At 40.8% G+C, this 16,375-nt stretch overlaps 1 protein-coding gene across 1 annotated transcript in view; it reads right to left on the bottom strand.

Moving 5' to 3' along the window:
- The window catches only part of Pld5 (phospholipase D family member 5), a 350,998-nt gene extending 335,714 nt beyond the window's left edge, over positions 1-15,284 (bottom strand). Inside the window, exon 1 of the mRNA XM_070034254.1 lies at positions 15,096-15,284. Coding sequence (XP_069890355.1) covers positions 15,096-15,284 — 189 coding nt within the window. The remainder of the gene's footprint in view (positions 1-15,095) is intronic.
- Positions 15,285-16,375: the final 1,091 nt, after the last annotated feature.

The following is a 16,375-nucleotide window of genomic DNA, read 5'->3' as shown; positions in this document are numbered from 1 at the left end:
ATGATGCTTGAGTGTACAAATAACAGTCTAATCATGAAAAGCAAAGCCAAAATGCAGAACACTCTTCCAAGTGCCTTGTCATTTTAGTGCTTTGAAACTGCCAAGGTCAAGAAAGTCAAGGAAAGCCCGGGAAATTCACAGCACAGAAGTGACTAAATCACATGGCAACCACAGGCAATGCGATTCCTTGGATAGGATTCTGGGACAGGGAAAATAAAAGAAATGATATTAGAAGACTTGTGAAGTTTGAATAGTCTAGAGTTGTAGAATTGGCATTAGAAAAAACAACTTGTTTTTTCTACATGCACTATATGAAGTTCTTTTGTAGTTCTAAAGTTACTTCGAAAACTTAAAAGAAAAACGGCAAATAAAAAAACAAATCCTTTAAATAGGGATACAGGTGGACCCGTTGCAACAATGAGATGTACAAGTCGTTCTGTTGAAAATCGAACTTTACAACTTTGGCTGGGGGGGGGGTGGGTATGGGAAACAAAGGAGGAGGCTACAATGTTTGATAAGAAATATATTTATGGGGCGGGGAAGGTCGCTCAGTGGTAGAGTGCTTGCTTTGCATGTTTGAGGCCCTGGGTTTGATTACTCAGCACCACATAAACAGAAAAAAAAAAGCCAGAAGTGGTGCTGTGGCTCAAGTGGTAGAGCGCTAGCCCTGAGCTGAAGAGCTGAGGGACAGTGCCCATGCCCAGAGTTCAGGTCCCACTACCAGAACCCTCTCCCCCGAAAAAAAACGAAGAAATGTACTCATTATCTTGCCCATGTAATTGTAACCCCTCTATACAGCATTTTCACAATAAAAAAATAAGCAAAAAGAAGTATTAGGAATCTTACAGGATAGATTTGAAGTTGTGTATGCACATGTCATAGACTAAGGCAAGATTTTAGGGAATAACAAAAGAAGTTCAAGAAGAGAAGAGTTAGGAAACATAGGAGATTTTTAAGAAAAAACAAAAACTGGCAAGAATTTAAGAAGAATTGGAATGTTCTGACATGAAAGACACTGCAGAGTGTCTTTCAATCTCAGATCAATTGCACCCATCCAGAGTAGCATAGAAGGTAAATAATGAGCCATTAGATTTGGGCAAAGCAAGTTAGACCATAGTATTCAAAGGAAAATTTAAAAATCAATGTCTCCTCACCAACTTAACAGATTTGTAGCAAACAACCAATAAGAAGTCCTGCTGCAAACAATAAAATTAGATATTTTTATATATTTTTATTGTAAAAATATTGTACAGAGGGGTTACAGTTACCTGAGTAAGGTAATGAGTACATTTCCTATCTAGCATTGTTACCTCCTCCTTTGTTTTTCCCCTGCCATCCCTTTCCTCCCCACCTCCCCAACTCCAGCAGCCCTTTTCACCCCCAAGTTGCAAAGTTCGTTTTTAACATAGTGTTTTATATACAACACATTGTTACAATGGGCCAACCTGTATCCTTATTTAAGCATTTTGTTGTTTCCCTTCCAATCCCCAAATTAGAAAAATCTATACACAAGATGCAGGGCACCGGAATCAAATACAGTGAAAACAAGGATTATGCCATGGGGGAAGAACATACCAAAGAAACAAAAAAAATCACATAGTATATTATAAATACATTAAAAACAATAGCAAGCAAGAAAAAAGAAACACTTGTATCCCACTTGTGTCCCTATCTTGGGGTTCATTTTGCTTAACATCATCTTATATGGTCATATGTACATAGCTTTTGACCTTTACTGCTTGTCCTAGAACAAGGCTATACTAAAGCTACCAGCACAATGTTTATTGCAGCATTATTTACCATAGCTAAGATATGGAACCAACCCAGATGCCCCTCAGTAGATGAATGGATCAAGAAAATGTGATATATATATATATATATATATATATATATATATATATATATATATATTTGAATTCTATGCCTCCATCAGAAAGAATGGCATATGATGTTGCCCCATTTGTTAGGAAATGGAAAGACTTGGAAAAAATTATATTAAGTGAAGTAAGCCAGGTCTAAAGAAACATAGGTCCCATGGTTTCCCTTATTTGCAATAACTAGTATATGTCTAGGACAAGCAGAAAAAATTAGGTATATTTCTTATGTAGATCCAAACCTTCTTTTCCTGAGTCTTTTAAAGGAAATCAATAGAGTCTAAGCTGTAGCTGATGGCTTAGATACAGGTTTTGTCTATTTTCTTTTTACCCGACACCTCATTGTAGTGCTGTGAATACCTTTCAAGTTTTTTCATGGCACTTCTAATGTTTCTTTCCACTGAATTCTTGTATTAAATATCTGTAGCATTCAATTAGTAAGCATAAAAACACCCCCCACCTGCCATATTCTTTCAATCATGTGTATATCTTGCCTCGTTATGCACATGTCATTCTTTCATTCTTTCTACAATAGTTCAGTTAATCAATATTGGTTATCTACCAAACATTGTGCTGGGCATTAACAATGCATTCTTATGAATAAGACATCATTGACTTCAAACTTCCCACTAATACCTTAAACAGACTATCAGGCAATTAAACAATATGTTAAATGCTATATATTGCATGCCTGTAATCATGTTTTGGCCTACACAATAAAACTCAGCCAGACTTTACATTTAGAGATAATATATTATTTGTTTTAGTCCTGAAAAATAAATAGAACAGAAATAATATAAGGTCAAATGCCCAATCATGTATGCATATTTGAATGTTCCAAAGCTTGAAGCACAATTCCTTAGGGAAAGTAGGTATAGGGAAATTAATGTTAATTATGCTCATAATAATATTGATAATATGAATCAAGAGAATAACAGTGGCCTGAGTCCAAGATACAAAGATGAGCAGGGCAGATTTCCAATTCTCAAGGAGCTTTTGGATTTTTTCTGTTTATTCCTCTATCCACCAGGCAATTGCAATTTCTGGCACATCCCTATCACTCATTAAATGCTTGCTGGATGGATGAGCTTCCTCAGACTGGCCATATCCACTCCAGCACCAAGACCTGGGAACTCCTCTTTCAAGTTTGTCTCACATCAGCGCTTCACTTCTTATCACTACTTTGTCATTGACCACTGAAAGACATTTTCTATCAGTCTCTCCTACTCTTGACTCTTGACTTCAATACTATCTACTGTATTTGCTGAAAACTTGGACTTGCCAGGTATTTCTCCTTTGCTTGTAGAATAAAGACTACTATCTTCATATCCACAAATATACTCTGTTGAGTGTATTTATTCTTAGCACTCCCATAAACTTTGTCCGCTAGCCATGCTTGATAACTGGTGCTCTACACATGTTTTTCTATGTCAAGATTCTCATTCAAATCTATGCAGTACAAACCATTGTGCAGACCAGTACAAACCATTGTGCAGGATGCAGTCTTTCTGAACCAACTTGTATAGACAAAGAGTGTGTGAAGGTCTCTCAGATAAGGAAGTCATTATTGGCCAAGCAATGGCTAGCTCAGAGAGTACAGTAAGAACTTACAGAGTGAGTGATCTTGTGGGAGAATACAGATAAAAATTCAGTTCCAATGACTAGGATGACACAGCAGGGTGTGTAAACAGACACTGAAGTGAAGAGAGAGGAAAGGACTTAAAAAGCTATATGGGAGAGGTGACAAGCAGGAGTCATTCATGTGAAGACAACAGTGACAGAGGCCATGATGGCTCAAGCAAACAGGTTAGAAAGAATAGGATGACTGATAGAGTCTAAGGAGGTATAACCAGAGAAGAAAGGTAAGCAAGGGAAGGGGAATTATTCACATTCTATTTATTTTTTATTTTTTCCAATTAACTTTTTACTGTGAAAATTCTGTACAGAGGGGTTACAGTTACATGAGCAAGGTTACGAGTACATTTCTTATCCAGCATTGTTGCCTCCTCCTTTGTTTTTCCCCTACCATCCCTTCCCTTCCCACCTCCTCAGCTATACCCCCCCCCCATATTGTAAAGTTTTTTTTTGGACATAGCATCTTGTACATCTCATTGTTGCAATTGGTCCACCTGTATCCCTATTTAAACAATTTGTTTTTTCCCTTCCCCTCGCCAAATTATACCAACATCAGATACAGTGAAAACAGGGGTTATACCATGAAGGAGGGACATACAAAGCAACAAAAATAATCACATGGTACCTTATTTAAAAAAAAAACACTTGTGTCCCGATCTTGGAGTTCATTTCACTTAACATCATCTTATCTGACCTTTTCTGCTTGTCCCAGACATATACTAGTTATTGCAAATAAGGGAAACCATGGGACCTATGTTTCTTTGGGCCTGGCTTACTTCACTTAATATAATTTTTTCCAAGTCTTTCCATTTCCTAACAAATGGGGCAATGCCATTCTTTCTGATGGAGGCATAGAATTCCATTGTGTATATATACCACATTTTCTTGATCCATTCATCTACTGAATGGCATCTGGGTTGGTTCCATATTTATAAACCATCACTGAAAAATGCTTAATGCAGGCATTTCTTCAGCATATAGCTCTGTTAAACTCTTACCCACTATCCAAAACAAAGGAAATGGCACCTACTTCTGCAGAAGCCTGTCTTTAAGCACTTCCTTCAATGGTAGCTATCTCCAAAGCACAGCCCCACTTGCTTGCTGTGTGTATGTGTGTGTGTGTGTGTGTGTGTGTGTGTGTGTGTGTGTGTGTGTGTGCCTGTGTGTGCCTGTGTGTGCCTGTGTGTGCCTGTGTGTGTTGCTGAGGATCAAACCAGAGCCTTTCACATGCTACATCCCCGTCCTTTCATCTGCCTTTCCACATAAATGGATTCATCTCTGTCCTGTACTGATTACTGTATTTGACAAAGTCATCCACATTATTGCAATGGATATGTAAGCTCTCTTCACATGAATAATTTATACTGTCCATCTAACTATGGCTATATATGGATATTAGTGATATATCCTACTGGGTATTACAAAAACTAAGTGTCCAGTAAGTATTTGGAAGGGGAAAATTTTAATTTCTGGGTCAAAAAACATACTTATGCTCTCCTTAGTAGATAAACTATGGACAATTTTCTAAAATGATTCAATGAATTGTAGTCCTATCATTGATATATTACATTAGTATCATGTAAGATTTGAATCTTGTATTTGCTTGCTGACTGAAAACAAAGGCCATTTGGATTTGCTCTTCTGTAAGGTTCCTGTTAAGTGTCTTGCTTACTCTTCTGTTGGCCTAAATATGTTTTTGATTGATTTATAGGAGTTATTATTATTTTTAAATTTTATTTTATTGTAAGGATGCTGTACAGAGGGGTTACATTGTTACTCCCTCTGTTTTTTCTCCATACCCTCCATACCCTCTCCCACCTTCCCCATTCCTCCCGCCCCCGAAGTTGTAAAGTTCATTTTCAACATTTGTAAGAGTTATTATTGATAAAAATGTTTTCCAAACTGTATATTGAAAATACAGCCTTCTTCTTGTGGGTTTCTTTTTAGCTTCTAAATGTAATTGATATTTTGGAAACAAAGTATTTAGTTTTTACTGTATTCCAATTTATTAATCTTAATAAAATTAAAAACTTGCTTGAGAATGTCTCTAATCCAAGTCGGTAAGGATTTTCTTGTCTATATTATTTTCTAGAAGACTCATTATTCACTTTGTAATTTAGGTCTAAAACTCCCATTAAACTGACTTTCGTGGGTGGTGTGAAAAACAAATCAAGATATATTTGTCATATAAATGCGCAACTGGGGAGTCTTTAATTCCAATTTTCTGCATGGGGATTGGAATAATTTTTTTGTTCTTTTGATTTCTCTTTCCTTTAATCCTGTTAAATGAAAATAAAGCTTTGCTACAAATATATGAGTGTATCAATATATTTCTATTTTGTCTATCTATTCTATCTATCTATCTATCTATCTATCTATCTGTCTATCTATCTATCTATCTATCTATCTATCTATCTATCTATCTGTCTGTCTGTCTGTCTGTCTGTCTATCTATCTATCCACCCATCCATCCATCCAGCTAATCCAGTACTTACTTTTTCCTTGAAAAGACAATTCCCACTGTGTCACTTTATCATAAACTATGTAACTATATATGTATAGATCCTTTTAGCAGCTCTCTGGCTTGTTCTATTTGTTATCCTTGCACTAAGTCTTCACTGTTGTAACCACTACAGTTTAGAGAAAGCCTTAAGATCCAGAAGCACTGTTCTAGCTTTATTCTTCTGGATCGTTTTGCATATTTTGGGATTTTTCTTTCCATATAAATTTTGAATTATATTTTAGTATGTATCCATACACAAACATTAAGATGTTAATGAACTGATCTACTCTACATAGATCAGTATGGAGAATTTAAAAAGATGTCTTAATGGCTTTTATTAGATGTATTCCTAGTATGTCATTTTTAATGCTAATAAAAATGGTAGCAGTCTTAGTTTTACTTCAGAATTGGTTTTCCATATGGACCTTATATCCAATAGCAGTGACAAATCCTGGAACATTACTCATTCATCAGGTATATCTGTAGTTTATCTTGGAATTTTTAAATGTACACAATCACATAACTTGGCCAATAACCAGGGTATTATTACTTCCTCATCAGTTTTTATATTTTTACCACTTTTATTCCTTATTATCATTCCCTATGACTTCCAATTCAATTCAATGATGAATAGGAGCAGTCTCTGCAGATAATTTGTCAATATTTCACTATTATCCATTTCTAGAATACTAAAGGCTCCTTTTTTTTTTTTTTTTTTGGTTGGTCCTGGGGCTTGAACACTGGGCCTGGGCATTGTCCTTCAGCTCCTCAGCTCAAGGCTAGCGCTCTACCACTTGAGCCACAGCACCACTTTCGGTTTTCTGAGTGGTTTATTGGAGATAAGAGTCTCACAGACTTTCTTGCCTGAGCTGGCTTTGAACCACGATCCTCAGATTTCAGCCTCCCAAGTAGCTAGGATTATAGGTGTGAGCCACCAGCACCAGATTTTTTTTTTTTTTAAATTGTATTTTATTTTATTTGAGAACATACTGTACAGAGGGGCTACAATTACATGGGCAGAATAATGCATACATTTCTTACCAAGCATTGCAGCCTCCTCCTTTGTTTACCCTTCACTTCCCTTCCCTGCCTCCCCCCTCCCCCCACCCAATTTTACCCCCCTCCCCCCACCCAATTATACCCCCCTCCCCCCCCACACCGAAATTGTAAAGCTGGTTTTGACATGACATTTTGTACTTCTCATTGTTGCAACAGGTCCACCTGAATCCTTAAACGATTTGTTTGTCCCCATCTCCTCCACATGATATACTGATATCAAATATAGTGAAAGCGGGGGTTACACTGTGGGGGAGGGACATACAAAGCAATAAAGGAATAATCTTATAAATGCATTAGAAATACAGAGCACCAGATTTAAAGGCTGTTTTTGTTGACAATTTTCACAGATAGACACATGCTTTCATCAAAGAATCAAACTTTTTCACCTATCTATAGATAGTAAAACTGACTCTTATTGTAATAAAGTGCATTACTTGGTGTTCAAATTTGACATCAGCATTTCATTATTAGAATAAATTCAATTTTGTTGTGATATACTATCTATATACATCACCATGCTCATTACTTTTATTTATTTAGAGTCAGGTTTTTACTACCTCAACCTGTTATTCCTGCAGGCTCAGCCTCCCAAATGAGGACTGCAATTGCCACAATGCCTTGCCTCATTATTTTTAATCTGTGTTCTTTCTTTACGTAAATAGTGACATATTTGAAGGTAGTACACATACTGCTTTGGCCTTTTTCTGTTATGTACAGCAATATAATCATATACTAAATGAATCTGCAAAACTTTCCTGAGGAAAGGGCAGAGACTCCCATTCTCCAAGTTTGGAATACAGTCTATGGGAGGTAAATGCATGTGAAAGAAAGAAAGGAAGAAAGAAGGAAGGAAAGAAGGAAGGAAGGAAAGAAGGAAGGAAGGAAGGAAGGAAAGAAGGAAAAGTTTTCTTAATCTCATAATATGGTGTCTTTCATACAAAAAGTAGCCTCAACACATATCTCAACTGATGAGTTTTATAATTGGAAGGTTTTATGTCCAGTCGGTGCCATCTTCTCAACTGAGCTCATGTCACTGATGGGTCAGACCTAACAACTTATTGGTAGAAACAACAATAGCAGAATAAAAACCCACTCCAGATTAACACTGCTCACCTGTCCCATAATATATTTTAGAGAATATAGAAACATACTTACAACCCAGTGGTCATCACGTACATTCCCCCAACACACAAGTAGTTCAATTGGGCCTATTTCACAGACCAGGCAACAGTAAGCTTTCTAAAATGGTAATGTTGGCCCCATTTTAAAAAATATTCTCAATGTTTAGATGTTTAATTTTGGAAACTCAGTTTACCTTTCCATGCTTTAAGTAAAATGTATAATTTTTTGGATTAAAAAATCCTATATGTAACAACCATAGTCTAATATTTCTACATGTATGCTGCATCTAATTCTCTCATAACATAATCGGTGTAGCAATGGACCTTTGGAAACTCAGCAGCTTTAATGTCCCCAACAAATAATTTCGGCCACATTTGTGAGGTTAAGGTCTTGCCAGGAAGTGTGGATGTAAGACATTTTTCTGGTGTGCATAGAGAATGAAAGATGCCAGCAAAAAACCCTGGTTGTTTAGGCTGAGGGTTTGACCTGCAATAATCCTGTCAAAAGACAGGAAGGAATGTCTGAGGGTAATTACCTTACTGATTGCTATTTTTTTTCTTGTTATCTACCTCTTAGAATGTGGCCCTTTGGTTTGCTTTCCCATCACTCTCTTAAAATAGCCTATAAAAGCAGAGAATGGTGTAGACACCTTCAGTTTAACCATGTGTGTTGGTTAGACATTCGTCTTCCAATGGTGACACTAGAATATTATTTAATAATAAAGTACACTGAGATACCACTGCTTGGGCATCTCATCATCTGTTGGTTAGAACTGGCAAAAAGGCCACCCATTTAACTCTACAGCATCTATCTGCCCACCAATTCAGTGCGAGAACATACCATTGTTACTATCCTGTCCCAGAATCTCAATTTTTTTTTATCACACATCTTGATCTCTGGAGATGAAATAAATACATCAAATACTGCTACATAGATTTAAGACTGAGATGATTCAGAAGTCTAGAGAAACTAGCCTGCAATGGGTTATTTGACTACCATATGTAGAGAAGACATCTTAAGTCCAGTCACCGTAAGCTTCTTAAATTACTAAATGTGATGCATCAGAGACTATGATAATGTTAAACTAAGTCAATAAGCTACACTCAATAGAGTGAAAAGAAAACAAAGCCTCTTCTAAGCAAAATATAATGTTATCCACCATAAATTAAATCTAGTAGTGGGCCAAACACATGAAAACTGTACTAGGAACAAGTACCATAGGTGGACACAACCCTGAGTTCTATTAGAAGATCCTCATGAGAAACAAGCACTCATCTCTTGCCTGATAAGTTCTAGAGGTAGAATTCTGACTGTTTAGTGTGTCTATTTTGAATACTCAAAATCACGGGGACTAATCTTGGTAAATGTTACTGTGCTTAATTGTTTGCTCAGCTGTTTGACTTTTAATTGAACATTTTGAAGATTCACTCCGTTAGGTTGAATTTGGTCATCCCATGCTTTTCTGATCTGCTCTGTGTGGTATAATACTTTTATGGATCTGCCCTGTAGGACATAAATGGCCATTATATAACATAAGCTGAGACCATTGTGACTAATTTTCCTGATCTATTTATTCTTTGCTTATCAGGTGAATAATTTATTCAAGAACACAAGAGTGCATCTGGCATTTATTTACTACCTGCTGTAACATAAGTTCTATTAAAACCGATGCAAATTCTCACTTAGATGAGACTATCTTTGGATGAGACTATCTTTAAGTCTAAGACACTTAGCACCAAGTGGGAACATGAAGGCGTCTTCTACTCTTTACCCTTCTCTTCTTGGCTTTATGATTCTATTCCAAATAGATTTCCTGAGCCCCCTTGCACTAATTAAAATAGGTAGAAAAGAAATGAGGGATAGTGATAGTGATAAAGAACTGTTCAGAAGGGAGCATGATAACCAGAAGAGGTAGCTTTGGAAAACCTAGGCAAGGAGTATGCAAAAGGAGACTGGAGGGAAATGTCAGGTGCCTAGAGAATGTTCTATAAACTCAACAAGAGGATAACATAACAGGCCGGTCCAGTGAGGCAGTCTTGCTGGTTAAAGAAACCATATGGCTCAGGTTCAGGACTGTAAGGGAGGCTGTCTGATGTCAGTCAAGCGTCTGAGAGCTCTCTGAGTGGAGTGGGAGGACTGAGGCAGAGAGCCAAACAGTGCTTGAGAATTCATTACAGCACTAGGCACATATGTTGAAGACTTATACAAGTCCAACACTATACTAAATCCCTCATGTACTGTTGTAGTCCTAACATGGGGTAGAGAGGGATACTCTCTCTTCTTCCTGTTGTTTGGACCTGCTTATCACACTCATGTAAAGTGAGCCTGGAACATGAGATTTTCTTTGTCCAATAAGCATGACTTCTGGATGGAAATACCAGCTTATCTAAGCTATCTTGGCAATCGAGCAAAAATTCAGGGTTTTCATTAGTGGGCATGAGACTGACAGACCCTACCAGTCTTCCCAGATGAGAAGGAGAAGAGAAAAATACATTTATACGGTACTGAGCCTCTGACATTTGGAAACTATTTTTGCAGTGTAGAGTAAGATCAACCCATTTAATCCTTAGAGCAAACTGGAGACTTCTTTAAGGATGAATGTAAACATTCATCTTGGAGACTGTAAGAGCTTTGTCTATGGTTGCAGACTTAATTAGAAATGGAGGCAGTCTAAACCCAGGTCTGTCTAATCAGAGACACCTACTTTATGTACTGTGGTGAGTGTGTGTGTGTGTGTGTGTGTGTGTGTGTGTGTGTGTGTGTGTGTGTGTGTGTGTGTGTGTGTGTGTGTGTGTGCTAGTACTAGGGGTGGAGCTCAGAGTAAGGGAACTGTCCCTTAGGTTTTTTGCTCAAGGCTAACCTTGTACCAGTTAAGCCACAGTCTCAATTCTGGCTTTTTGATTATTAATTGAAGACGACGGTCTCACAGACTTTCTAGATAAGATCAGCTTTCCACAGCAATCCTAAGATCTCAACCTCCTAGGTAGCCAAAATTATAGGGTGAGCCACCCAGCCTGAGCCCTTATTATTTGTCTATTCATTTAGTCAGTCAGGAAGCTTGAACTCAGGGCCAGGGCCCTGTCCCTCAGGTCTTCTGCTCAAGGCTAGTGCTCAACCATTTTTGAGCCACAGAACCACTTCCTGTTTTCTGATGGTTAATTGGAATTAAGAGTTTCACAGTCTTTCCTGCCTAGGCTGTCTTTGAACATAATCCTTAGGTCTCAGCCTTCTGAGTAGCTAGGATTACAGGCGTGAGCCACTGACCTGCCTTAAGCACACTGAAGCATGAACCAATAGTATATAGAGAAGAAAAAAACAAAGCATCTCCACTCATAGTATCGAAAACTTTGATACAACTTGTGTAAACACTGACAACTTTCTCCAAAACAAAACAAAACCCTTTCTAAAAAGTAAAATGTAATAAGAATTGAAAGTTCAAGAAAAGAATACAACACAGAAGGTTATCAGCCTAACATCATGCAGTCATCTAGGAAAGTCAAGAGTACTAAATAGTGTCCTGACAGTGATCCAACCCTGGTGGCACAGAGAATCCAAAGGGTGCCACTGTTTCTTAGTTGCATTATAATCTTTTTCATTACACATCAATCTGAAAAACAAATTGAGATTTTTGTTTCTTCCTAAATCTAATGTCCTCAAAAGCTGTAAGAGTTAGGACACAGAACAGAAGCGAAAGATTCTTAGAACTAAGAGTACTATTTGTAGCCAATAAAACAATATTCTGGGTGTAGCCAGTAATTTTACTTTTTCCTGAAATGCCTACATGGATTTCAAAGTCAAGAAAGCATGGTAGGCTGCAACTTCATTGTGCATTCAGAAATGGGAGAAATTCGCCAGACTCTGGTGGCTCATACCTGTAATCCATAGGAGGCTGAGATCTGAGTATCACAGTTATAAGCCAGCCCAGGCAGGAAAGTTCATAGATGCTTGCCTCCAATAAACTGCCAAAAAAGCTAGAAGTAGAGCTATGGTTCAAATGTTAAGAGTGCTAACCTTGAGCAAAAGTAGCTCAGGGACAGCACCCAGGCCCGGAGTTCAAGCCTCAGGACCAACGCGCGCTCGCACACACACACACCCACACCCACACCCCAGAAAAGAAATGGAAGAATTGCCTACACTCACAGATGTTCATCTTATCAACCAACCAATGATAGAAATCCAGTTTCAAGATCAAAAGTATTATAGACCTCAACCAATTTGTGTCATTATCCTCTGCTCCAGCCCAAGGATTCATTCAGAGCCTTTATGCCAAAAATTGAGAGATAAATTATTCCCATTTAGTTAAAGGGGTATAAATATATTCCTTAGCTGCTACTTTACACGATGTTATTGATTCTCAGATTAAGCTGTACCTCTGAAGCTTGGATAGAAGCCACACTGCCACATTTCATCTGAGGGAATCCCTTTACTGTGGTGACTAAATATAAGTGTCACTTGAAGTCATAATTTATTTATTGCCTTAATACTAAGATTGGCTTTTAAAGCACCAGCAAAATAACTGAGTAGGCTGTTTTCAGGTATAATGATTCCATCATCATTAGCAATTCTTTTCTTTTTCAGCATAAAATTGCTCTTTATCCTTTCAATTAGACAAATCTGAAGAATACTTTTGAACCTGCATATAACACACTCAAATCTTCCTGACACCCGCATCTTATCCCTGTCACATTTGAACTCAAAGGCATCAGACAAGTTGAGCTCCTTGTCCAGTGAACATGACATTTTTACACCTTTTGTAGCAACTATCTATCAGGTTATAGGCTTTTATATCTCAAATACTCAAAAATGAAATCACCACCAATCTACATGAAACACATACCAAGGGCTTGAATTCCAAAGAAACTTAGATCTTTGACTTTTAATTTTCATGGCACTTCCATACCTATTAACTCATTAACATGTATGTCACTAATTCCAAAGGGCAGAGGATTGTAAAAAAATTTATTTGAAACAAAACTCCACTCTTAACTGAAAGTGGGTAGAGAGGAAAATAGAATAGTATACATATCTCTAGCAAAATATAGTTTAAAATGAAATCCTCATTTAAATAACAAATGAGGTAACTGATTATTTTTAATAAATGTAATATTCTTTTGTAGCTCTGATAAAGAAGAAAGCACGGATGTTTCATATGATTTCAAACACCCCGGTTTTCTTTTGCTTGGTGTCTAATCCCCAGGGGGTGAGCAGCCCATCCTCAGGCAGAAAGGTGAGGCTACAGGGTCCATATGGGAGAATCGATATTTTCAGTGAAAATTTTAACAGTGGGAAAGCATTAAACATTAATGCTCACAGCATCTGTGACTCTAGAAGACATGCAAAGGAAGTTGCACTATTGATTTTCAGTAATAAAAAGATCAGCTAAAAGCACGCACTGCAAATGAACACACATGCATGAAGAGCAGACATGCATGGTGACACTGAAATAAGACATTTCCATCCCCATTCTAAGGCTGGAGCTTTTTGTGCTGGTACGAAGATCAAAAGCATTCAGAACCATATTACACCAAGATGCCATTTGTCCCCTGTAAAACATAAGTTCCTTCACTAATTTGGAAGTCTGCATCTTTAAATTGCTGCTGCTGCCTTTAAACTTAAACATCCTAGAAATCTCCTTTAGTTAATGTCGGTGGTCTTAAAGATCCTGAGGCTTCTTTTTGGCATTAATAAATGGTCCTCCACACAATAGAGATACGTTTCTCAATGGAAAGCCTTAGAGCTTTAGATTGTTATTTCAGGACTTAATTAGGCCCCCAGAAAAAGGAAAGAAACAGACTGTCTTTTTTTTTTTTCAGATAGTAACAGAGAAATACCCAAATGCATTTGGCCTGTGTGATGCTACAAAGCGCTGGAAAAGCACTTGGGGAATGGAGGAGATGGGACTCAGGTTGTGCAGTGGTTGGAGATGGGCGAGTTCCAGGAGTTTGGGGTCTTATCTTTTGCTCATTTTAAGTAGCATGACCCAAATACGAGGAGAATTCCACATTCCATGAACAAACTCGATTTTGATTCTGCAGCTCTCTGGGGGCGGGGGCAGGGGGGACAGTAGTCCTTACCTCTAGCTGAGCTCTAAAATCTCCTCCTTCGATTTCTAACATTTCGTTTAAGAAGATGCTAGTGGTGTAGACGTAGTAGCACTGCCAATCTACAAAATACCCTTTTTAGGACTTATTCTTCCAGCAGGACCAGCCCTAGAGGCTCAGCCCCACAGCCAACTCTTCTCAGGAACCCTGCCTGCACGCTTGGAGTGCGGGGTGGGGTGGGGGTGGGGAGATGCTGTATTCGTTTATGGACCGTCATTGGCAGAGTGGAGGGTTTCTGGGGAACAGGGAGAGCTACTTTTCTTTTTCCTTTCTCTGTAATTCGCAAATCTCTCTCTCTACTAGGACTCCGGGACAGAGGGTGGCCAACTGCTTATTCCAGCAAACACTGCAGCAAACTCTTAAGAGTCCTGTGCGAATCGACAGGAACAACTTTACACCTGCATTCATTTGTAGTGTCTGCACGGAGTGAAATCGCCCCCCAAAGAACTCAAGTACGCGTCCTCTAAAACTCTCTAACAGAGCAACTCGACTCAGTGTCCAGTAGCCACGCTCCTGGAACTTGTACTTTATGCTCACCTCGCACAAACCCCTACAGAGAAAGTAGTGGATCTGAGGGTGCAGGGCCAGAGGGAGTAGCCACAAGAAAATGCCAGGTGTATAGCCCCAGGAAGCGGACCAGCTCTCCCCTAACCCCCTCCCCTGGCTCTGGGGCTGGCCATCTGCCTGTCCTGTGGCGGGTTCGGTGCTTGGTGCGCGCTCGGGCCAGGACCCCAAGGAGGGGTGCGCACGGCAGGGGCGCAGCCGAAGCCCCGGGGGACGGAGAGAGCCACCCTTCCTTACGTGTTCCAGCTTGTCTTTCCTCCGGAGCCAGACGCTGGCGCTGTAGTCCTGCTGCTTGACGCTGCTGTAGAAGTTCGCGCCCACTCGGGTCAGGCTTGGCGAGGGCTCCTTGGGGCGGCTTTTCAGCCTCATCTGCTCGAAGCCCTCGTGGGGGGAGGCCGAGAGCCACTCGTGCTGCCGGATCTCCATCCTGACATGACCAGGCGGCGGCCGGCGCGCAGCGGACTCGGGAAGTGAGCGGGGCGCGCGGGACGGACGCCGCCGACCCCGAGGCTGGGCAGGTGGGGGACGAAGGAGTGGCAGGAGCGATCGGGTTCCGGGAGCGCGCGGCCGCGCGGGGGGTAGAGGGGCCGAGGAGGAAGGGAGGGAGGGCGGGGTCGGGGAAGACGCGGGGAAGGGAGAGGGGACCCGGAGAAAGAGGGAGAGGGGACAAAGGAAGAAAGGGCGGAGGAAAGCCGTCTCCCGCCAGGCAGAAGCGCCGGGTGACGGGGCTGTGTCCGCGAGGTCGCGCGGTGGCCGCGGTCCCGCGCGGACCTTCCGATCGCCGGCCGCTCGCGGCGCCGGCGGGGACTCGCGCGGACGGGGGCGGGGTGCGGTGGGAGGGGCTCCGCCCGCCCAGCCTGCCCGAGCCCGCAGGTTGGTGCAGTGAGCCGCGGCCGCCGCCCTCCCGCGGTGCCCGGGCCGGGCGTCGGGTTCTCCCTGCGGACCTGACTCTGCCCCAGTTCCCTACGACTCGCCCGGGTTCTCGGGCATATTTGCTGCAAAGCCCGCGAGCAGGTGGAGGAGGAAGCGCTGTCTGTCCGGCTAGCGCTGGCCGAGCTCCTCGGGGCGAAATGTAGAGAACCCCCTCCACCCTCCCCCCCCCCCCCCCCCCCCCCCCGCACTCTAGCAGGCTTTACCTTCGCTCTTTTGGAAAGTTCACTAACTTGCCGCCTGGAGATCCCAGGCTTGGGGAAGGTACGGATGCTGTCGTCCTCCCCCCCCTCTCCCCCCCACACGTTGCATTCCTTGGTGGACTGGTTTTAGGACCACCGATGCTCATCCCAGACTCCATCTCTGAAACCGGGCTCTGAGGCCCTGTTCTCCTCCCCTTCTCCCCCCCCCCCCCTCCCCTCTGTGGCCCTCTGAAAAGCTGTGCCTGGGTTTGGATTCTTTTCTTTTGGGCCTGTGTGGCCTGACTGCAGGGCAACTTATTCTTCTGTTTCTACCCCCACCCCGCGGTCTTTTCACTGTCCCAAGGTTTTCATGTGTTCTCCCCTACTGGATTCACTCTTAAAACA

The sequence above is a fragment of the Dipodomys merriami genome, unplaced genomic scaffold (assembly GCF_024711535.1).
Source record: "Dipodomys merriami isolate MVZ:Mamm:240054 unplaced genomic scaffold, mDipMer1.0.p SCAF_24, whole genome shotgun sequence".
NCBI classification, from domain to species: Eukaryota; Metazoa; Chordata; class Mammalia; order Rodentia; family Heteromyidae; genus Dipodomys; species Dipodomys merriami.
Note: the sequence above shows the minus strand (reverse complement) of the source record. Positions and strands in the feature narration are given on the sequence as shown.